Source organism: Myotis nattereri (assembly GCF_964212035.1).
Source record: "Myotis nattereri genome assembly, chromosome: 9".
NCBI classification, from domain to species: domain Eukaryota; kingdom Metazoa; phylum Chordata; class Mammalia; order Chiroptera; family Vespertilionidae; genus Myotis; species Myotis nattereri.
This window is the reverse complement of record NC_138084.1, coordinates 8,084,870-8,109,244: the sequence shown is the minus strand read 5'-3', so window position 1 is coordinate 8,109,244 and position 24,375 is coordinate 8,084,870. Positions and strand designations below refer to the sequence as shown.

General features: G+C 41.2%; 1 protein-coding gene across 1 annotated transcript in view; it reads right to left on the bottom strand.

Annotated features, from left to right (window-relative positions):
• The window catches only part of QSER1 (glutamine and serine rich 1), a 59,701-nt gene extending 36,013 nt beyond the window's left edge, over window positions 1–23,688 (bottom strand). Inside the window, exons 1-4 of the mRNA XM_081100421.1 lie at window positions 23,199–23,688; window positions 11,942–12,054; window positions 11,390–11,551; window positions 3,521–7,210 (exon numbers count right to left, since the gene is read on the bottom strand). Of these exons, the coding sequence (XP_080956547.1) occupies window positions 3,521–7,210; window positions 11,390–11,551; window positions 11,942–12,054; window positions 23,199–23,386 (4,153 nt within the window). The 5' untranslated portion in view covers window positions 23,387–23,688. The remainder of the gene's footprint in view (window positions 1–3,520; window positions 7,211–11,389; window positions 11,552–11,941; window positions 12,055–23,198) is intronic.
• Between the last annotated feature and the right edge of the window lie 687 nt (window positions 23,689–24,375).

The window sequence follows — 24,375 nt, the reverse complement described above, 5'->3', positions numbered from 1 at the left end:
ATATCGATTGCAAACAGAGATGCAAACAAAAATTAGAAAGTCGAATCCATTCATGTATAAAAAAAGGGGAAAACTGCATGAAGCCCTGGCCTGGTAGCTCAGTTGTTTAGAGCAGCAGTTGCCAACCTTTCAAATCTCATGGACCACCAGTGGTCCACAAACCACCGGTTGGTGACTGCCGCTCCAAAGTTTTCCCTAAACCAGCGGTCGCCAACCTTTCAGACCTCACGGACCACCAGTGGTTCGCAGACTATTGGTTGGCGATCGCTGGTTTAGAGGATGGTCCTAATACTCCAAGGTTGCAGGTTTGATTGCTGGTCAGGGCATATATAAGTATCAACCAATGAATGCATATATAAGTGAAACAACAAATCAATGTTTCTCTCTCTAAAACAGCCGTGGGCAAACTACGGCCTGCGGGCTGGATCCGGCCCGTTTGAAATGAATAAAACTAAAAAAAAAAAAATACCGTACCCTTTTATGTAATGATGTTTACTTTGAATTTATATTAGTTCACACAAACACTCCATCCATGCTTTTGTTCCGGCCCTCCGGTCCAGTTTAAGAACCCATTGTGGCCCTCGAGTCAAAAAGTTTGCCCACCTCTGCTCTAAAATCAATCAATTAAAGTTTTTTAAAAGAATTTTAAAACAAGAAAATTGCACGATCATTTCAACAGATAAAAAAGCATTTGACAAAATTCAACCTCCATTCATTGTAAAAACTGTCAGCAATCTAAGAAATGTATGGAACTTCTTTAATGTGATAAAAGACATGTACAAAACACATATGGTTAACATCATACTTAATGGCAAGATTGAGTCCTTTCTGCCAAAGATTAAGAACATGATCATGATGTCCAACACATCACTCTCATTAAACATTGTATAAGAAATCCTAGCATGTGCATTAAGACAGGGATAAAAAGGGCATAAGATTAGAAAAGGAAAAATAAATTATCTCCATTTGCAGATGCCGTCATTTTCTACATAAAAAGTCATATGGAATAAAAATATCCTAGAATAAATGAGTTGTGCGTATTTGCAGAATTTAAAATCTATAATAATAAAAGTGTAATATGCAAATCAACCAACGACCTAACAGCAGAACGACCATCCGGATGACCAGGCTATGACATGCTTTGGTGCCAAGCCAGCCACGATTGGCCCGCAGACACTGTGGTGGGTGTGTGTGGGGCCAGCCAGCGATCACCCTGCAGAGGGAGACCCAGGCCAGCCAAGCAATCGCACCCCACACCTGTCACCCGCAGAGGGAGGTGACCAGTGGCGGGGAAGGGCAGTGCCATACAGATGGCAAGCAGTGGCAGTAGTGAGGGCGGGACCAGCTGTGGGCAACCAGGGGAAGGAAAACCCCAATAGGCCCTGATCGCCAGCCAGGCCTAGGGACCCTACCTGAGGGGTCCCAGATTGCGAAAGGGCACATGCCGGGCTGAGAGACCCCCTCCTCCCCCGTGCACGAATTTCATGCACCGGACCTCTAGTTAACATATAAAAGGCAACTGTATTTTTATGATCTACCAAGAATAATTGGAATTTGAAAGCTTTTAAAAGTATAGTTTATAATAAATAGCACCACAAAAACATCCCAGAATAAATCTAACAAAGCATGTATAGGATCTATATGCCAAAAACTATAAAAAAAGACTAGTGAAATTTAAAAATGTTCATAAATTGTTAAAACTAAAAAATTGTTAACAGCTGTTTTTCTCAAAATGCTATAGATTCAAGGAAATCAAAATCAAAATCCCGGCAGGAGTTTTTGTAGATGCCAACAGTTAATTTGAAAATGTATCTGGAAAAGGAAAGGAACTAAAATAGTCAAAACAATTTTGTAAAAGGCAAGTTTGGAGGACTCACACTGCCTTACCATAAAGCTACAACAATTAAAATAGTGTGGTATTGGTAAAACCATAAACACATAGGTCAATGTAACAGAATTGAGTCCAGAAATAGATTCATATGAATATGACCAATTGATTTTGACAAAAGTGCAAAAACAACCAATGGAGAAAGGATTGTCTTTTCAACAAGTGGTACTGGAAACACTGGACTTCTATATGTAAAAAAAAAATTAACTTCAAACTATATTTTATATCTTACACAAAAATATAATCAAAAGACACCATACTCCTAAATGTAAAATGCAAAACTTTGCAACTTCTAGAAGAAAACAGGAGAAAATTTTTGTAACCATGGGCTAGACAAAAAGCATAGATCATAAAGGAAAAGGTGGATTTATTAGATCTCATCACAATTTAAAATGCCTGCCCTTCAGAATTAAGGGCTGTGGGGATTTAGAAGACAGGAGCACTTTTCAGGAGCACTTATTCTGCCTGCAGTAATTTCCACAATGTGACTTTGAGAATGGTCTTCAAAGGTAACTAAGTGTCTGCTGGGCTAAAAATGGAGAGGAGGTAGAAGAAAACCTGTTCAAAGACTCACAGTCTAAGGAACAATGAGAAGTTCAGTTGTCACAGAAGAGGGAACATGGAAAGAGTAGGGCAAGAGAGTAACATATGGAAAAGAAGAATTTTTACATATTATTTGTCTTTCTTCCCATTAAGCACCAAGTAAGAATTCTTCAGAAACATACTAGCAGATAGCTATGCTAATAGATTATTTGGGATACCATTTGTTTCAAGTCACTTTAGTAGTTAAAGGTAGTCTCAAGTCTGGAAAGAAGCTAAGAACACCACAAAACAAGGTTTAACACTTGAAGCACCACTGTTTATACAAAAGAGCTAGGCTAGAACCAGGAAAACTTGAGTTCAGAATCCAGCTCTGCCACCTACTAGCTGCATGAACCTGGGCAATTCATTTACTCTGTTATATTATCAGTATATTGGAGGTAACAATGCATATCTCCCACCATTGCTACTAGGTTCCTAGCACAGAGGTGGGAGCTATTTTACTATTTTAAATATTTTTTCCTTAGTATATTCTTTAAAATAGTAGTATTTATACTTGTCAATTATTTACATAAGATAGTGTTTCTTAAAACAGTTCTTCTAAATGTTCCCTTAAAGTTATTTGGACATAGTCTGGAGCCAGCTGAAAATTTTATCTTATATTAACTGTATATGCTACATACAATATAACCACATTTAATAGTAAAATGTTACTCTTCAGGTAAAATCGGCATACCAAAAAAATATGCCAGTTTATACAACAGGGCCCTCAATACAATGCCTCATATTCATAAGCCCACCTCAAGGTGTCTCAGATTAGACAAGTCTGGATAGCATACCATGTAAGTTAAGTTGCATGTGATAAAAAAAAGTCAAGGAAAATATGAAACTACTCCATCAGAAATCCAGAAATTCCTACAGTCAAGGAACACTGGGGGAAAAAAAAGTCCTTAAGGTACCTACCTGTGCATTTTGTCCTGAAAATTAATTTGCAGACCTGCTTCAAGTGAAAAAAGCTTCAAAGCCAGTCTTACAGCCAGAAGAATAATAGTGGACAGCCATAATTATGAAATCTAAATTTTAAAACTTTACCTGTTTCCTTTTTTTTATCAGAAGTAGTATCCAAAGTAGTTAAGGTAGTAGGGGTGCTTTTATAAATATCCTGACTGCATACTCCAGAATCTTCTTCATCAGATGAGAATGAAGATAAATGTTCTAAGTTTTTAAGTTCCTTATCAACTTTTTCTGATGGACTGTTATCCCCCGTTTCAGACACTAAAGGTGTGGGTATTGTAGATGAAGTCTTTGGAAATGGTGGGGGACAAAATGTACGAACGATCTGGGTCCCTGGTCGTCTAGTCCTGTTAGGCATTCGTACAGCAAGAGTGGAAAACTGCTGCTTGGGCCCAGATTTCAGAAAATCTAAGAAAGAGGCAATAAATCCTGTTTTGACTTCTGGCTGTTTTTCCTCTACTTCTTTGATCTTCTGTCTCATTTTTTCTTGATGCTGATAAACATCATGGCAGCCTTCTGAGGGAGGAGGAGTATATGGCAAATATATATCTGTTCCCCTTGAATTCTGGCGTTTGCCTTGGATAGGTCTTTTCAGCTGTTTCAGATTACTGTTCTCTTCCTCTTTAGTTTGCCCTTTCCCTTTAGTTTTCTTCTTCTGAAGGTTAAAATGCAGTAAATCTTGGTTTTCTTCTTCAATCTTGACACTGATTGCCTCCCCAGGTTGGGCCATGGCCAACAGTGCAAGTGCACTCCTTGTCAGATTCACTGACACACCACTGTCATCACCCCCTAAGGTGAAGTCACTCTCCGATGTAGCACTCTCTCCACTTATACTTCTACTACTGGAAACGAACTCTTGGTTTCTGTTATTTAATGAACTATCAACAGGAACTTCACAATCATCTTCAAAGTCATGATTGGTAGCAGGCTGTTTCTTGAATGGGCCAGACCTTTGCTCCTGGACTTCATGACTTGGTCCAGTCACTGGTGAAGTTAGTTTAGATGCTTTATTTTGACCTGGTGTTTCAATATGCTGTTGATCAAGTGTCATTTTTGACTGAAGGGTAGATACTGGTGAAAGGTTTACCGTAACTTGATTTCCATTTAAGGAAATATCATTTATATTCTGTGGCTTTCCTCCTGTAGCTGTTATAGAGTTAAAATCTGAACTTACATGCCCGACATCTAATGACTGCTGAAAATGAGATTTAGAATTACCATCTTCAACAGTTGGAATGGTTTCATTTGAAGTTGACTTGGAAAAATCAGAAGGTGTAACCCCACAAGCTGCTGCTGTAGCTGCTAAGATATCATCCACATTTGATAAAATATTTCTTTCATCATTGAGAAGAATTGCCTCTGGAAAACATATTGATCCAAGGGAAACAAAATGATTCTTTGAATCATGCTGATTTGTTTCACTAAAATGGCCCTTTGTTGTTAAATGTTGTTGTAAAGGTTTTGAAGACTCAGAGAGGTCCATTTTCATAATTTCAGAATTCTGAGTATGGAGTTGCTGCTGAGAATGATCACCATTGCTCTGAATAATATGACTATCCATTTGAAGAAAAGGATGCACTATTTGTTGAGGACTTGGAACATGATGTACTTGTAAAGGCGCCTTTACTTGTCCTAAACCTGCCTGCAGCATTGACTGCTGAAGAATTTGTAAATCACAGGTAGAATCTAAAAGGATCTGTGTATTAGGAAGAGATGCCTGATGGCCCTGCTCTAAAGTATGATTTGGAATTTGAATCTGAGATGATGCATTAATTATTTGATCATGCTGCTCCTGGACCTTGGCATCATGTACCTTATGTATAAGAGAGTGCTGCTGGTTTAGGTCTTTAGTATTCAATGTTATTTGTGGAGTTTGCATTAAATCAGTTGCCTTCTTAATATCAAGGGCTGCTGCACTATTGACTTGGCCAATTTGTTGGTTAAGTTGTGTCACTGAACCAACCATACTTTCTTCTTTTTTTGAACTTGGTAGAGCAATCCCAACAACGTGATCTTCAAGATGGGAATTACTTCTGATTACGCTCTGAGAATATCTGTCATCTGCCTTTGACACCTTATAAGTTGATTCTTGAACATTAATTTCCCCATCAGATAGCCTTTGGGTCGATGACTCAAGAGATACTTGTGGCTGTAATACCTGTAACTCTTGCATTGGAAAACCATCTTTTTGCTTTGAAGATGTATACACATTTGAGTCAAGTTTCCTTTCAGCATAAGACTTTGGATCAGGGGAAGGTATGCTGTTCTTTAATGTCTGACAATGAGTAGAGGACGTAAAAGATGACTGAATGGCAGGCAAAAACTTTTGGGACTGGGGAGATGATGACCCTTGAGCTTGAGCATTTTGGGAAGAGTGCATAGAAACATAATTCTGGGTTGTGCTAGACTCTGGCAAACTCTGAGCCCGAGAGGCGGAAGAATAAGAAGGAGAAGGAGCTGTTAATGTTAGGGACTGCCCCGAGGCATAGCTTTCTGAAGGATTAACAACTGACAAAACTTGTGATTGAGATGAATAATTAACCTGTGTCTGGCTAGCTGGTGATAAACCCTGAGAATGACCAGATGAGTAACTTTGAGACTGGCTAACTGAAGATAGATCTCTTGTTTGAGCAGGGTAATTCTCATTTGTAACTGAGGATAACACCTCTTGCTGATTAGAAGAATAATTAAGTGTCTGATTTTCAGAAGTTATAGTCTGAGGTGAACCAGAAAAAGTCAGTGTTTTATATAAGGATGGCAACTTTTCAACTTTGCTGGATCTATAAACCTGTGAATGAACAATAGATGGCACATTATGTGGTTGTACTAAACCATAATTTTGGGACTGACTAACTGATAAAAGGCTTGGTAGTTGTGCTGTAGAATAAATTTGTGCTTGGCCTGATATTACAGAACTCTGGTTATGTAAAGGTTTGGAATAGCTTAGTGTTTGCACAGGAGGAATTATACTTTGAGGTTTGGGAGTCTGAGTTGATGTGAGTGGTTCCTTTGCAGAAGAGCTTTTTACTATTATAGTGGAAGGAGGATACCCTGATGATGGAATTACAGATGAATAAGATTGAGCAAGTTCCACTGATACCTGGGAGGTCTTCTGCTGCAGTCCTCCATTGCTCACCTGAGTGGACTCTCCAATTGGGCTACAGGATAAAGATGTCTGCCTGCTTGTTTCCTGAAAATTAACTACATTTGCATTTGATAGATAACTATGTAAGGAATGCTGTGAACCAGTCAGTTGTGCCTGAATAGACTGGGTACCTGAAGGCCGCTGATGGTGTTTAATAACACTACATTCTCGAAGAGCTCTTTCAATGGAAGCAGTAGAATTAGTAAAGAGAGTTGTACTGTAGGCTTGAGGCATTTGCTGGGTTCCCCCAAGTGCTGAAGGCAACAAACTGAACTGAGGTTGTAAAAGATGGGGTGCAGACTCTTGAGCTGAGCGATATGTTGAGGACTGAGGTGGTACACTGTTACATAACACAGAACTGCCCAGGCGCTCAAATGCCAAAGCAGTTGGAACAGTTCCCTGGGAAGTTTTGATTTGTAGCAAAGGGTCATGAGGATTTAGAATTCCATTTGATGTAGTGTTAAAACTTGAATCCTGAAGCACCAAAGGTGAGGTGGTAGCAAAGTTCCTATTGTTGAAGGTGGTGGGATGCTGATAAGCAGAGAGGGCAGAAGGTGAAAGTGTTCCAGTGGTTGGCAAAGGTCCAGTAACGAACAGTTCAGCTGCTGCGGAGGAATGCATACCTATGAAGAGAAGACATGAAGATATTTATGCAATTACCACACAAATACACACACACATATATATGTTTTCATAGTAGATACTTCTGTAACATTTGCTCACTAAAAAGCATGTAAACAATACAAGGGTATATAAAATGGAAAGTGATAGTTTCTAACAACAGTCCTACTTTTTGAGAAGATTCTGAAAATTACATTTTCAAATAGCTAGCTTTCTTAAAGCAAAAACAAAATTACAGTTATCAGCAACTCATACCTATAATTGTTACATAAATGTGATTATAAACAGTTAGACAGGCCAATTAAGAAACCAGTAAAAATGAGTCCTGGCTAGGTGGCTCAACTGGTTAGAGCATCATCCCAATATGCCAAGGTTGTGGGTTCGATCCCCAGTTAGGGCACATAAAGTAGGAACATATGAATGCATAAATAAGTGGAACAACAATTCGATGTCTCTCCCCCCCGCCCCCACCCTCCTTTCCACAATCTCTAAAAACCAGTGAAAAAAATGACCTTGAGGATTAACAAAAACCACCTGTAAAAATGCACAATCTCTAGTGATCAATTTAACCAATGCAAAATAACAATGGACAAACTAAAATATTCATAACATTAAAATTGAAACTAAGCCCTGACCAGTTTGGCTCAGTGGATAGAGCGTCGGCCTGCGGACTGAAGGTCACAGGATCGATTCCGGTCAAGGGCATGTACCTTGGTTGCGGGCACATCCCCAGTAGGGAGTGTTCAGGAGGCAGCTGATTGATGTTTCTCTCTCATCGATGTTTCTAACTCTCTATCCCTCTCCCTTCCTCTCTGTAAAAAAAAATCAATAAAGTATATTTTAAAAATTAAAACTAAATTATCTACATTTAACATGATAAATAAATCTCACAATTACAGTAAGGTTAATACTGCAAAGTTTCTCTTATCAAAATATATGCACTTTAAAAATCTCTTGCAATTGAAGTTTTGATGCCCTATGAACAATTTCTAGTAACAACAGATGCATGTTTATCATAAAAGGCTAATCAGAAATTAATAAAGTACTGTCAAGAAGAAATTGTTGCTGAACCGGTTTGGCTCAGTGGATAGAGCATCGGTCTGCGGACTCAAGTGTCCAGGGTTAGATTCCGGTCAAGGGCATGTACCCTGGTTGCGGGTACATCCCCAGTGGGGGGCGTGCAGGAGGCAGCTGATCGATCTCTCTCATCGATGTTTCTAACTCTCTATCCCTCTCCCTTCTTCTAAAAAATCAATAAAATATATTGAGAGAAAAAAAAAAGAAATTGTTAACATTTCAGGACAGCATTTTAGCCATATACAGCTAAAATAAAAAAGTGTATGCCCTTGTCATCCTAAAGTTCCACTTCTAGAAATTTATCCTATAGAAATAAGTGGACACAAAAAAATTTGTACAAGATATTCACTACAGTTATTATACATAATGAGTAGAAACAACCTAAATGTCCACCAATAGGGGATTGATCAAATAATGATGGCATACCCTAATAATATTATTGCTATAAACATTGATAGGTGGATATATGTTTTGATATACAAAGACATAAAAAAAAAAAAGGGTTGCCTTGACCAGTTTGGCTCAGTGGCTAGAGTGTCGGCCTGTGGACTGAAGAGTCCCAGGTTCAATTCCGGTCAAGGGCATGTACCTTGGTTGCGGGCACATCCCCAGTAGGGGGTGTGCAGGAGGCAGCTGATTGATGTTTCTCTCTCATGGATGTTTCTAACTCTCTATCCCTCTCCCTTCCTCGCTGTAAAAAATCAATAAAAAATATATTTTAAAAAAAGGGTAAATACAAACTGATAAATCTTCCCTAAAAAGTGGGATTGTTGTTAGAAACTATCACTTTCCATATTATATACCCTTGTATTGTTTACATGGTATTTAGTGAGTTTCCATTAAAAATATTTTTTTCCACTTTGGAGAAATTGGGGAAAACAGATTCTCTAGTCCTTTCAAAAACATTCTTCTCTTACTTCTTCCCATTAAATGTCAAAAAAGTATTACTACTACAAGGACAGAAAATATCTAGTTACACTTAAAAGAATAAATAACACTTATAATTAGTGGTTAAAATAATATTACCATAGGAACTAGAATAGAAAGTCTAACTGAATATGTAAAATTATTCCAGGAAGCAAAAGATGAAGCTATTGTGTTTTTTAATATTCTGTTATATTTTACACTAAACATTATCTTCTTAGAAGCAGAAATTGCTGAGGCATTTTGAGAAGCTCTATTGTAATTTGCATTAGAATAAAATATTGTTTCCTATAGCTATCATTTACAAATGTTTTCTCAAATATGCTATGATGTTTCTTATTCTTTAAAATAAAACCTTAAAAACTAACCTTCCTGTTATCCTGTAAAAAATAAAAACATACAAATAACTGGGGGTGAGAAACAGTTGAAAAGTAAAATAATGAAAATAAAATTTACAAATACATATAAACGAACACAATACAGAGTGGGGCGAAAGTAGGTTTATAGTTGTATGTGAAAGTCTATTCTTGTGTTATTATTAATTATTGTATTATTTTCCATACAAACAACTATAATACCTACTTTTGCCCCACCTTGTATAATGATTTTTATTAAATAGTGATTCAGTCAATTTCATTAAGAATAAATTTATGTAACTTTAATGATGAAATCAGTTCCATGATTTTATTCTATCATATAAGCTACCTAGCCTGCAGTTGCTGACATATGTGAATTTAATCTTTCACCAAAAATAAAAAATAAAGTGATGAATGTAGGTTTACTAAATGAGGGGGAATTCGTTCACAATGTAAACGTATATAAAATCATTACAAGGTATATTTTCATTATCTTACAATTTTATATTCACAATAAAAGCTAAAATTTAAAAAAGAAAGTCAATCTCTGCTCCTCTCAAGTAGACAAGAACTACAGTTAGCCCTTAGATACACAGGTTTGAACTACATGGGTTCACTTACATAAGATTTTTAAAAATAAATACTGTAAATGTATTTTCTCTTCCTTATGATTTTTTTTATTTTTATAAAAATATATTTTATTGATTTTTTACACAGAGGAAGGGAGAGAGATAGAGAGCCAGAAATATCGATGAGAGAGAAACATGGATCAGCTGCCTCCTGAACACTCCCCACTGGGGATGTGCCCGAAACCAAGGTACACGCCCCTGACTGGAATCGAACCTGGGACCCTTGAGTCCGCAGGCTGATGCTCTATCCACTGAGCCAAACTGGTTAGGGCTGATTTTTCTTAATAACATCTTCTTTTCTCTAGCTTACTTTCTTTTAATATAGCACATAATACATATAAACATATAAAATGTGCAATCGACTGCTTACTTTATTGGTAAGGCTTCCAGTCCACAGTAGGTTGTTAGAAGTTAGGTTTTAGGGGAATCAAAAGTTTTTGCATGCCCAGCCGACATGGCTCAATGGTTGAACATCGACCTATGAACCAGGAAGTCAAGGTTTAATTCCCAGTGAGGGCACATGCCTGGGTGGGCTAGATCCCCAGTGGGGGACATGTAGGAGGCACCTGATTGATGATTCTCTCTCATCATTAATGTTTCAGTCTCTCTTTCCCTCTCCCTTTCTGTCTGAAGTCAATAAAAATATATTTTTTAAAAAGTTATTTGCAACACAGCAAATATAATGAATACTGTAATAACTATGTATGATGTCAGGTGAACACTAGAATTATTAAAGCGATCACTTTGCAAATTATAAAAATGTCTAATCACTATGTTGTACTCTTGAAACTAATATACAATAATATTGAATGTCAACTGTAATAGGGAAAAAAGTAAATTTTGCTCTTAAAAAGAAGTTATATGTGGATTTTCAACTATGCAGGGGGTCAATACACCCTTAACACCCATTTTTCAAGGGTCAACTGTATTTAAGTTGACAGACAAAAACTTTACTTCTAGGGTTTATCTTTAATAATTATCTTCTTTCTTCAATTTGGTTTTTATCAGAGTGCTAAAACTGAATTTCTGCTAGTAAAATTTATTTTGTCCACCTTAAAATTGTGAAAAATTTCAGGTTTTAAAGTTCACTGGAAAATCAATAATTAACTTCACTCTCAGCCACACTACCATAATGATAAGGCCCATTCAAAGTATATTTTTACAAGACTTAAAAATTCTGAAAACAAAGAATCACCTGTCTGCCAGGATGGAGCCCTGAATTGTGGTAAAAGAGTAGTTCCTGAAGAAGCAGCCTGAGCTGTTTGAGATTCAACAGAAGAGAGAAAGTTCATTACTGAAGATTCCTTAGTGTTAGTGCTGGCACTGTTCACACCAGTATCAAATGTTCCAGAAAGACCTACATTTGAAGATAAAATATATCCCAAAGTAAAGATATTATTAATATAAAATTATATTTCTGATATTTTTAAAAGGACTCTCTGAAATTTGAGGCCAAAATTCTACAATTCTAAACTGTCTTATTTTGAAGTAGCAAACAAATATTAATTTGACTAAGCATAGTTATCATTTAAAATCTATAAAGATGCATGAAAAAGATCTCCCAACTAATTAGTTGTTTATATTCCTTATCAATAAAAGACAAAGCTTTTAATCTCATTTTAAAATTTCCCATGACACTGTTATGTACTGCACACATATTCATAACCCAACATGTGAAAACTGATTTTTTTCCCCTTATTCACTAAATGTATCCAGATTCTGTTATATTTCACAAGAGAATTTTTACCGGTTGGCTGAGGTGTGGTAGGATATCCAGGAAGTTGATGAGAAGCTGCAAAAGTCTGTCTCTGAAGGCGATTTGTTTCAGAGAGTGAGGGATGTCCTTCTTCATAGCTTAAACTAAAGAATAATAAAAATAAGTGACCAAAAACACAATGCTCAAACCATATGACCAAAAAATTTCTAGAAAAAAAGTTTCTAAAACAGCAACTGTCAAAAGTAGCGGAAGTCTTTGACTATAAATTCCTGATCTATAGACCAATAGATCAAGCACAGTCTGAAAATGTCAAAATGGGGAAAGCACATTGAAGATATACAAGGAAGAAAAATGACACATAATATTTTCTTTAATTCAACTTTTACCTCCTACAAAGTCCTTTTACTGAGAGTGGTAAAACATGGTACAGTGGGAAGAGCAATATCCCGGAAAACAGGAGAGCTGAATTCACTATCCAAGCTCTACTACTGGCTTACAGTGTGATTTCAAGAAGTGATTCAATTACTGTCAGACTAATCTCCTCATCTGTATGAATAAGGGACTAAACAAGATAATCTCCAAGGTCCCTCTAATTTTAACATTCTATGTAATATCAGATCATTCAAATAAATTGATCATTAATATCATTTCCCAAAAGCTTAAAATTACATTTTGAGTCATTCAGAAAAAGATGTTTTCTTCCCTTGATTTTTATTTTGAATATTTTAAGCCCACAGAAAAAATTAAAATAGTATAGTGAATAACCCACACACCTGTCACCTAAGATTGAACAATTGTTAACATTTTGTTATCTTTTACTACACACACACACACACACACACACACACACATTATTTTTTTTTACTAAACCACTTGAAAATAACTTGCAGACATCACACTACATCCTTAATTCCTTCAGTTGTATCTCCTAGGAATAGAATATTGTCCTATATAACCAGTATTAACTTAAAGAACTTCAACATTAAGTCAATAATAGCATGTAACACAGAGGTCATAATTCAATTTCCCCTAATTATTAGCAAAATATTTGGAAATTTTAAAGCTTTTTCAATGTAGGATCCAATCAAATTCAAGAATAGCATTTGGTTGTATCTCTTTACATTTAGTTTTTTAAATAAATAAATAAATATATATATATATATATATACACACACACACACACATACACACACACACACACATATATACATACATATATACTAGAGGCCCGGTGCATGGAGGTCCCTCAGCCCAGCCTGCGCCATCTTACAGTCCAGGAGCCCTTGGGGGATGTCCGACTAATGGCTTAGGCCCATTCCCCTAAGTCCGCAGTCAGACATCCTTAGCGCTGCTGCGGAGGTGCCCCTGCCACCACTGCTGCGCTCAACAGGGGAGCCTTTTCTGGAGAGCAGAGGTTCACTGGAGAAAGATATCCTCTGCAGTGTAGGAGAATGACTCAGCACAGGAAACCAGGGTGGCTGCCCTACCAACTCCAACCCCAGATCCCTCAAACCTGTCTTCTTACTAACACAGTCCCGGTCCACTCTGCCCAGGCCCAAGGGACAATGGATTCTCGGTGGAGCCAGATCCCACTGATAGGTGGGAGCCTGGATCTCAAACAGGCACAGCAACGGACACTGAGCTTTCAACTGTTCCAGAAGAAACCTGTTTCTGTTGCTGGAGACAGAACACACACAGCCTCTCTCAGAAGCAGAGTCAGAGAAGAAGTTTCACAATGTGGACAGTGTGGGTTGATCGCTGAGGAATCTGAGCCTTGCTTTTCATATTTCAGGTGGAAGGAAGGCCTGCTGTGGGAAGAGGATACTCTCAATGGGGAGGACTTCCTGGAGACGGAGGAGAATCAGAAGGCTCCAGGGGCGTGCCCATTACTACCTCTGGCTCTTCTGAGAAAACCAGGATGGAGACCTGAGCTTTCAGTACTTGTGGACCTGGCATGAATCAAAGAGAGACAGCCAACCCAAGTCAAGTGAGTGAGTGGTGAGCGGCAATGAAGGGACTCATGAGCATCAACGGTGTATTTCACAGAATTGCAGGGAGGACTTACAGTCAGGTGTTCAGGACAAATAGATTCTTGACCTCTCTCTCTTTGTCAAAGTGCTATATTTTTTCACAAGGAATTAGAAGATTTTCAGTTTTTCGAAAAGGACCTTTACAAAGCCCTAGCAAAATCTCCAATGGAGTGGTATTTCTTATCCATGAGAGTGAGTATTCTCCAGACAGAGGGACACGGTCAGTTTTATTACACAGACAGATACTGAAGCCAAGCATCACTGTTTTGGTTCTGACATTAATCTGTAATCAGAATGGGCACAAGCCATGTGCCTCTCAGTACCAGCAGGAAATTCTCTGTCCCATGCACCTGTAGGCTTGCTAGAAGGTTGTGGTGGGAGCCACTGGGTCAACACTGTCAAGGGGGCTTTATCTCTTCAACCTGATGGCAGCTGAGTAAGCAGGATTCTTGTCTTAGAATAGTTTGGTTCCCATGAGAATAAAATCAGGATCATTTTACCATTCCTTCCTTAGAGAGGTCAATGGGGCCACCACCTGTTGCAGACCTGTGGGCTGCCCACTAGGGAGCCATTTCCTCCTTCCTACCTGGGTGGCAGAACCTTGATTGGGTTGCCCTCTTCTTAGGGTTATGTCCTTTTTAGGACCGTGGGCTCCACCCAGCTCCAAAGGGCGACTCTTCATTAGTCTAGGCCAGTGGTCGGCAAACTACGGCTTGCGAGCCACGTGAGGCTCTTTGGCCCCTTGAGTGTGGCTCTTCCACAAAATAGCGACTTCTGCGCACGGTCCACGAAGTTTCAATCGCACTGTACGTGTGCGCCCGCACGTGGTATTTTGTGGAAGAGCCACACTCAAGGGGCCAAAGAACCGCATGTGGCTCGCGAGCCGCAGTTTGCCGACCACTGGTCTAGGCCATTGTGGGGGCCTCGTCTTACCTGGAGATTGTTAAGTGGGTTGTGCTGATTCTGGCTAATGAAACCTGGGGGACATCTGATGAGGGACATGAGACAGGATACCGTGAGCAAAAGTGAATGGCAGGGGGAGAAAGTGGAGAGAACCTGGGTCCTCAATGACATTTTTCAGCTGCTCATGTATGTAATCTTGGATCATCTCTACTTTGGAAGCTCTTACTGTGAGAGGGAATGATTTGTCCCTGTTGCCCAGAGCCACTTGGTTGGGTTGCTATTATCGAAGCCGGCTAACAGGCAAATCAATCTCCTCTTCGGCATCTATACTTGCCTTCCTGCTTGGAGAGCACTTGGGAGAAGGTACCACCAAGCAAAGGCCCCCTCAGAGGGCGGATCTTAAACCAGAGCCTTTCAAAACAGGACGTGAGGCAGGGTGGAGGAGAGGCAACCCCCACTCCCCCATAGGACTGGGGCACAGGGACTAAAGCCACCACCCAAGGAGCTGAAATACACTTGACTTCCCATCTTCAACTTTGGAATTCATGGGAACTTTTCATTCTATTTCCTAACATTGTTTTTCTTCACATAAAACTGATATTTCTGATCTTTTTCCTACTTTCTAGTTAAATTACTTAACCCCCACCCCCACTCCCACTCAGCACATTGTCCACATGAAGCAGTTGTGCATGGACCCCGGCTGCATGCCACAGGTAATCCCAGAGTGTGTGGATAGCACCTGCCAAGGTCCACACAGTGATTGTTGCAAACACAAAAGGGGACAGAGCAATAGAAAGCACCTTGGGTGGATGTAGCAGCTTTCGCTTCCCCTGAATCCTCGGGTTGGAAGTCTGGGCAGGTGGTGGTGACAGAAGCCCAGCACAGACCACATTCCTGCCTCAGGTGAGGTCTGTGTAGGTGAATTCCCAGGTCACATGAAAGGGCCCAGTCATCACAGCTGAGAGCTCAAACTTGCCCCAGGCCAATTGTTCAACAGCAGGGACAGTGTCCCTTCCACTAGGCTTCAGTAACCCTGGCTGGCTGTAGTTCAAAGCAAAAGGATGAATTACTGACTTTATCTAGGGTGATTCTCCCTGTCTCTCCCCACCCAGACTGGCCCCTCTGTGGTGAAGTTGGAACTCTCCTTTCATTAAAGTCCCTAGAATGTCCGCTTGGGGAGGCCAGGACTTTGCCTATCCTGGTCCCTGCTGGCTTCCCAGTGCCCAGAACTGTCTGGCGCCTCATGTGTGTTTCATAAGTATTTCTGAATGACTAACTTTGACCTGTTTAGATTAGGGATGCTTTAAAGGCCACACTACAGTGGGAGAGAGGAAAGTGCCCAGTGCATCTGGACTCTGAACAGAGTTTAAACGGTAGGAATAGAGAGAATAAATGAAGATGGAGCCTTGGAGGGTGGCAGGAAGGAGCTGCTGGAGAAGGCAGGGTGGCCCCACTCAAATTTTCAAGAACCAGGTGGGAGAACAGAGCTTATCTTTACTGGCGTGGGAACTTCTGCTGGCTTGGGTCCAGGGTCCAGGCCAGGCAATGCTCTGTGGGCCCAGGATAGAACTGGGCTCCATCCCCTTAGCACCCTATTCATGGCCTGGCCAGGACTGAATCTGATGACAAGACTGTCCTTGGTCCCTGTTCAATTACCCGAAAATCTCCAGGGGTAGTTTCCAGATCCTGGAGGAATGGTTGTGAGGAAGCCCCTGAATTCTTCCCAGAGAAAGGAGGTGGTGGGAGGTATTCCTGTTAGGCTCAAACACATCCTTCTAACACAAGAAGTTTTAGGCTCACCTTGTTATTTTTCCTGTACCAGACCTGAAATCAATCATTTCTACTAGGAGCTTCTTTAGTGGGCATTGGCGTTTAAAAACCAAGATCTGGGTGTAAGGTGTGTTCGATGCCTGAGGTTTCATTTGCTTTTAGGCCCTTTTGGTGGACAAAGCTAGTCTTTTAAAATATATGAGTTCATACTGACAATTCTCATTCAAATCTAATATAGTATTCCTCATCTTCCCTGATTTCACATATGTATCTCCCTTTTCCTAAGGTTGGAACCCTAATTCACAACGACATCAATATTTCTCATTAGCTCTATTTGAAAATACTCTAATTATAATGCAACCTCTACCAAAAACAATCTACTAAGTAAAGTCAGTGTTTCTTCATGGTGCTTTCTGTGCCCAGATTATATCCCACTAAGTGTAAACAGTTAGAATACTGATTCAAAAGTAATATTGTTACAGCTACCTTATTAATTACTTGTAGGAATTACATTTTGTTTGTTTGAAGACTCAATTTAGGGTTATTTTTAAATCTTTTTTGTTGTTGTTAATCATCACCTGAGGATATTTTCCCCTTTATTTTTAGAGAGAGTGGAAAGGAAGAGGAGAGACAGAGAGAGAGAAGCATCAATGTGAGAGAAACACATCGATTGGTTGCCTCCCACACGCACCCTGATCAGGGCCGGAGATTGAGCCTGCAACCAAGGTACATCAGGACCCTTCAATCTGCAAGCCAACACTCCATCCACTGAGCCAAACCAGCTAGGGCATAAAAATCTTTTTTTAACTTTAAAAATAAATTTTATTAAGGTATAATTTACACACAATCAACTACATCCATTTTTTAAAATCTTCACCTGAGGATATGTTTTTATTGATTTTAGAGAGGAAGGGGAAAGGAGAGAGACACACCAATGTGAGAGAGAAACATCCACAGATCAGCTGCCTCCTATACCCTCGACCTAGGTATGTGCCCTGACCAGAATCGAACCCAGAATCGAACGGGTGATGCTCTAACTAACTGAGCCAGTTGGCCAGGGCAAGTATACCCATTTCAAGTGCACAGTTCACTTATTTTGATAAATAAATACACCAATATAATCACAATCCTAACCAACTTTTCCTTCACAACAAAAGGTTTCTCATGACTATTTGCAATCAATATCTTTTTCATCTCATCCCCAGATAGCCACTGATAAGCCTCATGCCTATATTCTTTTGTGTCTGGCTCTTTTCATTCAACATGTTTTTGAGATAAATTCATGGTGTTGCATACATGAATAATTCATTCCTTTTCAATGAGTTGTATGAATACTAGTATATCATAACATGTTTATCTAGTCACCTAAGGGACATTTGGGTTGTTTCCAGTTAGGGACGACTATAAATAAACAAACCTGCTTTGAACATTTGTATATAAGTTTTTTGTGGACATATGTTTTCATTTCTCTAAATTAAATATTTGGAGTGGGATTTCTAGGTGAGAAGGTAAGTGCATGTACTATTTATTTCACATTACCATTAATAATGAATGAATATTCCATTTCTGCTTTATATTCTTTTGACCATTTGAATTTTTCAGTCTTCTTAATTTTAGACATTCTAAGTAGGTAGAGGTATCTCATTGTGGTTTAATTTGCATTTCCATAATAACAAATGATGAGGAGCAACTTTTTATATTTTTATAGGCTATTCTTATAGTTTCCCTTATGAAGTTTGTTTAAATTGTTTGGCCAAAAAAAAAAAAAAAAAGTGGTGGTTAGCTGTCTTATTAGTTTTTAAGAAGTGTGTATGTGTATTATATAAAGTCCATGACAAGGACTTTATATTTTCCTCTGGAGAAACATTGGAAGGTTTTAAGCAGGGTAATGACATCACCTGATTTATATTATGAAATATTAAATCTGACTGTTGCATGCTTAATAGACTCTAGAAAAGCTAAAGTGGAAGCAAGAAAAGCAAAAGGAGGCAACTGCAACAGTCCATGTAGGAAACCATGGACTCAAGTCAGCAGGATTTACTAAGGGAGTGGATACGGAAGGAAAGAAATGAATCATAGATGGCTCCCACTTTTAGGCCTGAGATACAATAAAAGGTGATATTATTTACTGAGGTGGGAAAGATTAAAGGAGAACCAGTTTGGTGGTTAGGGTGATATCCATATTTGTTTGAAATACCTCTTCAATATTCATATGGAGATAATAGTAAGCAACTAGGTATGAATCTAGAGATATAAATTTGAAAGTCATTTGATATACATGGTAGCTTCACTAAGGATGACATAGGATGCTACCATAGTAATCCAAGTGAAAAATAACCGTACCTTGAATCAGGGTGAAGTAGTGGGAACAGAAAAAAGTAGACAATTTCAATATATATTTAAGAGATTAAAAAGTAGTAGCACACACAACTCCCAGGTTCTGGCCTGAGCAACTAGGTGGAGAGAGGTGTGACTGAGATGGACCTCACTATACAAACAAGAGCTGGGGTGGTGGGGGAAGCATGAGCTCTTAACTAAAAGCCCATCACATACCCAAGTAAAAGTTCAGAGAGGTAACTGCATATGGATTAGGTGCTCAGAAGAGGTCTGGGCTTTAGCACATGTGTCCCCAGAGATGATATTTAAAGCCATAAGCATGGATGTTATGTGCTTAGGAGAAAGCACAGAATGGACAAGAAATCACATCAGTCCCAAGCTGTGAGGAAATGACAACATGTAGAGATTAAAATAGTCAGGACTAACGAAGAACAGGGAAAAGCAGTGGGCCAGAGAGGAAAATACAGTGCTATGGAAGTGAAAGGAAGCTTGTTTCAATTAGGGGTGGGGGGGTGGGGGATGGGGGGGGAGGTAATGGTGACAAAGAACAGCGAAGTAAATATATTAATAATCGTTAGGTTTCCAGGCCAGCTACAAAAGCTCATTCAACCCATAGTACAGGTAGATGTATCTTATCATGAAGTAGTTAAGTACAGTAATTAAACATGCGGCTCCAGATCCACAATGCCCAGGTTTAAATCCCAGCTCCACTACTTACTAGCTACGTGTCTCTAAGTATATTAATGTCTCTATGCCTCGGCTTCCATTTTCAGTAAAAGAAAGTAAAAATACGTACCTCAAACGATTGCTGAAGATTTAATTGTGTGCGTGTGTGTTCTAGTACATCACTTAAAACACTCAGTAGCTAGCACACATTAGTTGCTCAGTAAATGATGGTTACTATTACTTACAACATTATTTCTATGGGAAAACACTTTCTGAACAACAAAAGTTTATTTAAAATAACCTTAGTAATTTGGGATTGTCCTTACTCCTCATAAATTGTGATCTTACAAGGTCTTTTTCCAAAAGCCTTGAGGGAAACTCTAACTTTAAAACTCACTCAAAAAGTCCTTAATATAGTAGCTGACCATTTTTAGAGAAGCTAATCATTATTTTGTTTTTTTGGAGGGGTACCTATCACACTCATTACACATACTATAATCAGAAAGAACTTATTAGGAAATTCTAAAAACTGGTGGCAAGAAAAACCCCGGACTGTTTCAAGTTAGAAAGGCAAAAAAACAAATATAAATCATTGTAAAACAAAATATTTCCATTTAGTCACTTTCTGGTGCATATTCAAATACAAACATCTGTCATCACCATGATAAAACTGCTATCTCTTCCTGTTCAGTACAAAATATAAGTAATAGAGAAAAGGCAGCAGGTCTGCAGCTTCCTGATGTCATCTTACTTCCAAAAGCATGCGAAGGTATTTATAGTATCTAAAATAGTCCCACAAAAAATATTTCCAATTCCATAGTGATAGGCAAAAATATGCTCATTTGGTCCCTAAAACCAACTGAGAACAGCACAAATACATGGAGACTGATATGACCAGTTCTTACCCCTGAACTTCCATGTACCTAGCCGGTATTGTTTTAGAAATATTCAGGAATCCCTATTTACACCCTATTTTAAGGTAAAATGCTGGTGTTTCCCATTAGCTCTTTATTTTTCAGTGGATAAAATAAGAGAAATACCTATGTCTGATGGAGCGGTTATATAAAAAAAGCATTACTTTAAACTCATGAAAAATTATTTACCATGCTTTTCCCTATCAACTGATGAAAATGTTCCATTTCAGGACCAAGCAGACAGAAAGTAGGATGTTCGATCCCATGCCATGAATGTCATTATCATCTATAAGCTTCTGAATAGGTTACTGGAAACAAGGCGACAGACAAGCTAATTCTTTATGGATATGTATCCATATTACCTCATCACAACTAGTACTCATTTGCACCTTCAAGAATAAAGTGCCACAAAGGGAAACAAAAACATTCAACTGATAACCTGAATTATGAAAAAGCTCTTTAAAATGTTATAAAAATATGAACAGGCTTCAGAAAATGAAGAATACTGAAAGACTTAAGGGCATCATTTCAGATTTGGTATTTTCTATATAACTGAAATGAAAGAGGGCATTGCACAGTTTGAGGAATAAAACGAGGTGCAATTAAGAAGTGTGTGTAGCCCTGTACAGATGGCCTGATCCTAACACAAGATGTTAACAAAGCAAGTTGGTGGGGGAGGGGGAAAGCCTGCATTTTCTATGCTATAATTTTGCTGACCCCATCCCCCAATATATTTTAAGGGGGGGACTTAGCATTTAAAAATCAGTAACTTCCAATAAACAGAAAATAATTTTTTTTCTAGATTATGTGTTCCAAATGAATCTACTTACTGTTTTCAAATGTGTTTGGGAAGTCATTCTTTGTTATTTTGATAAACAACATTTGGAAAATATGACAAGTAGATTTAGTTTCTTGCCTCAGAAGTATTCTGCTAAAAGAAATAACAGAAATAACTAGGTAGCATTTACCTAATAAAACATTTTTTTCATTTAAAACATAAAAAAATGCTGCACAAATTCCTATCATTGCTGTTCACTGAAGAGAAAGTAGTTTTAATTTGTAAATTATCATTTTCAATGCAAAAGCTACTTGAAAAATGATAGTCAAATTACCACCAAAATAGTAATAGTAATGGGAAAGGTACCAAACATCTTTCATAAAACTCCATGGTTTAATTGTATATAATACAGTTATGACTGTTTATAACTATTTATTTCAGCATTTAAGTATTTATCTCCAAATTGGGACATCATATTATTTTTTAAAAAATCGCAGTTCTTTTAAGCAAAGGCCCTAAAATTTTCTAAGGAAGCTGATTTCCCGTTTCTTGTGCCAGATTTTTCTCAATTTCTCATAATCATCCCAAGATACTAACTAAAGACAAAGATCAGCGGATCTTCACACCTATTTTCCAAATCGTGAACGTGGAATTTTCACAAAAACAAAGATAACCTAGAACACTGTAATATGTAAAGTAAAAAAAAAAAAAAAAAGTTCACTTCTGTCTGGACAATAATGAAGAAATCTGATGAGACAAAGCCACGAAGCTCCCTGTCGGTAGTTGAGGATGAAGTCATGAGCGACCCCGGCTTCCCGATCCCGGTCCTCAGACGCGGCACCCACCTACCGGACTCAGCATTGTTCGGCGGAGGTGGTTTCAAAACGCCCCGCTCCCGCACCACCCGAACCAGACCACGCCTTCCGGCCATCACTCGAAGGACCGTTTCGCGAAGTGGCCCTACCACACGTCTCCCGTGCGCTTAAATACCGAGAAAGCGTCAATCTCTTAGATTCCCTTGGTTCTGCTATCGACTCGCAGAGATGAACTCTTGAACCCCGCGCTACAATGACGACCAGAGCGCCAGAAGCCGAAATGGAGAAGCGCGCCCCTGTTCTTCAACCTTTGCGGCCTGCACGGAAGCCCCCCTCCAATGTCTTCCCAACTTTTGGTCTCCCCAACACACAGAGCGATTCCTTACTTCTGCCGCTGCTGCGGAAAGGGAAGGAGGCCGAAGAGTAACTCTGAAGGCGGGGAAGAGAAAGGGCTTGGGCTTGGCCGGCACTGCAAACATATGTCACCCGCTCGGCGCAGCGTTCGCGCCACCAGGACCCCTCCCGGGGCCCCGCGCCCCAGGGGTTCTCCCGCCGCCCAACCCTCTCGGACCCCCCAAAGTCAGCGGCCCGACTCGGCGCCTCTTCCTCTCCGGCCTCCCCCACCCCTACACTGCCAGGCCCCCCAAGACCACATTGCCGGTGCTAATACAATGGAATGTCACAGCCCCGACCTCCTCGGAGCCCCCCTTCCCCCCTCACCCCGGAGGCACTCTCGGGCTCCGTGAGAGCGAGTGCAGCCACGAACCCAAACTTCACCATGTGAGAGCCCAGGACCCGGGAGGTGACGGATCCCACGAATCCCGACCAGCCCTCCCTGGTCCCCACCGTCCCCCACTCGCCCTGGGCGCGAATCCCGCGCTGGGCGCCCCCGCCCACCCCAAGACCACCGGGAAGAGTCACCCGCCGCCGCCTCGGGGGGGGTGAGGGCGGGGAGGCGAGCGGAGGGCTCCCCACCCGGCCCGGACCCCTGCGCGGTGCTGCAAAGGGGCGAAGGCCCCAAACGCATCCCCGGCCTTTCCTGGCCCATCAATACCCCGCCGCCCACCTCCCTACCTGGCCTTGATGCTGGGGCTGCTGCAACTGCTGCCGCTGCTGCTGGCGGCGGCCGCCGCGGCTCGGGGCTCGTAGGCCCAGGCGGGGGCGGGGGGTTGTGCGGCGGCGCTGGAAGCGGCGGGGGCAGCGGGGGGCGCGGGCGGCGGCGGCGGGTCGGCGAAGCCGGAGGTCGCGTAGTTCCTGTCCATCGCGGGGGCGGCGTAGGAAGGGCGGGCAGCAGCGGGGGCTCCTCCAGGGCCCCGTGGGAGGGGAGTGGGGGAGGAGGGGAGGGGGAGGAAGAGGAGGAGGCGGCGGCGGCGGAGGGAGCCGCCCGCTCACATGGCCCCGGCGGCGGACGGGCGGAGGTCGCGCTGGCCAGTTTGTGCCCTGGGCTCCTGGGCCGCGGCGCGCGGCGAGGCCCCCGCTGGGCGTCAGGGAAGCGGCGGCATCCGCGGCCCGGGCTCGCGGCGGCGGCGGCGGTTTCGCCCCATGTTGGTGGATTTCCCAGGATGCACCTCCCGCCCCCTCCGCCCCGCCCCCCCGCTCCGGCGCCCCGCGCTCGCAGCTCCCGGCCGAGCGGGCTGCCCGCGAGGCCTCCGCCGCCACCGGCCGCCTCTCGGTGGCTACCGTGGGGGTGAAGGCTCGAGGCCTCCCCCGCCCAGCCCGCTCTGGGGGTTCCGGAGGGGCGCCCCCCAGCCGTAGCCCGCGGGCCGCGAGCTTCCCGCCGTCGGCTGCTCCAGGGACGGCTGCTCCAGAGACAGCTGTCCGCTCGCCGCGCCCCGCGTGGGCAGGGGCCGCGCCTGATGTTCGCGCTGCGCGAGGGAAGGGGAACTGAGTGGAAACGGGTAGGACCTGGCCACGCGTCGCCTGGAGCTCGTGTTTGACCCTTCGAGTTACTTGGACCCAGATACTCGGCTCCCACATCGCGACTCCTTTCCCTGCGCCTGGTCTCCGACCAGAAACAGCTGAGCGGGCTTCTCCGGTTCCGTTTACTCCCTTCCTGCTCCGAGCTGCTCGGTCAGGGGACCCTTTTCCTGCTGTTAGGGGGTTTTTTCTATTTAAAGAGATTCAAATTCAAATGCATTATTTATTTTCAGTCTTCGATGAAAGGACCTTTCCCAGGGGCTCTTATTAACTCCCCACGCCCCACCTCGGGGATTTTCTCATTCTGGGTTTTAGAATCTTCTATCCCAAGGTA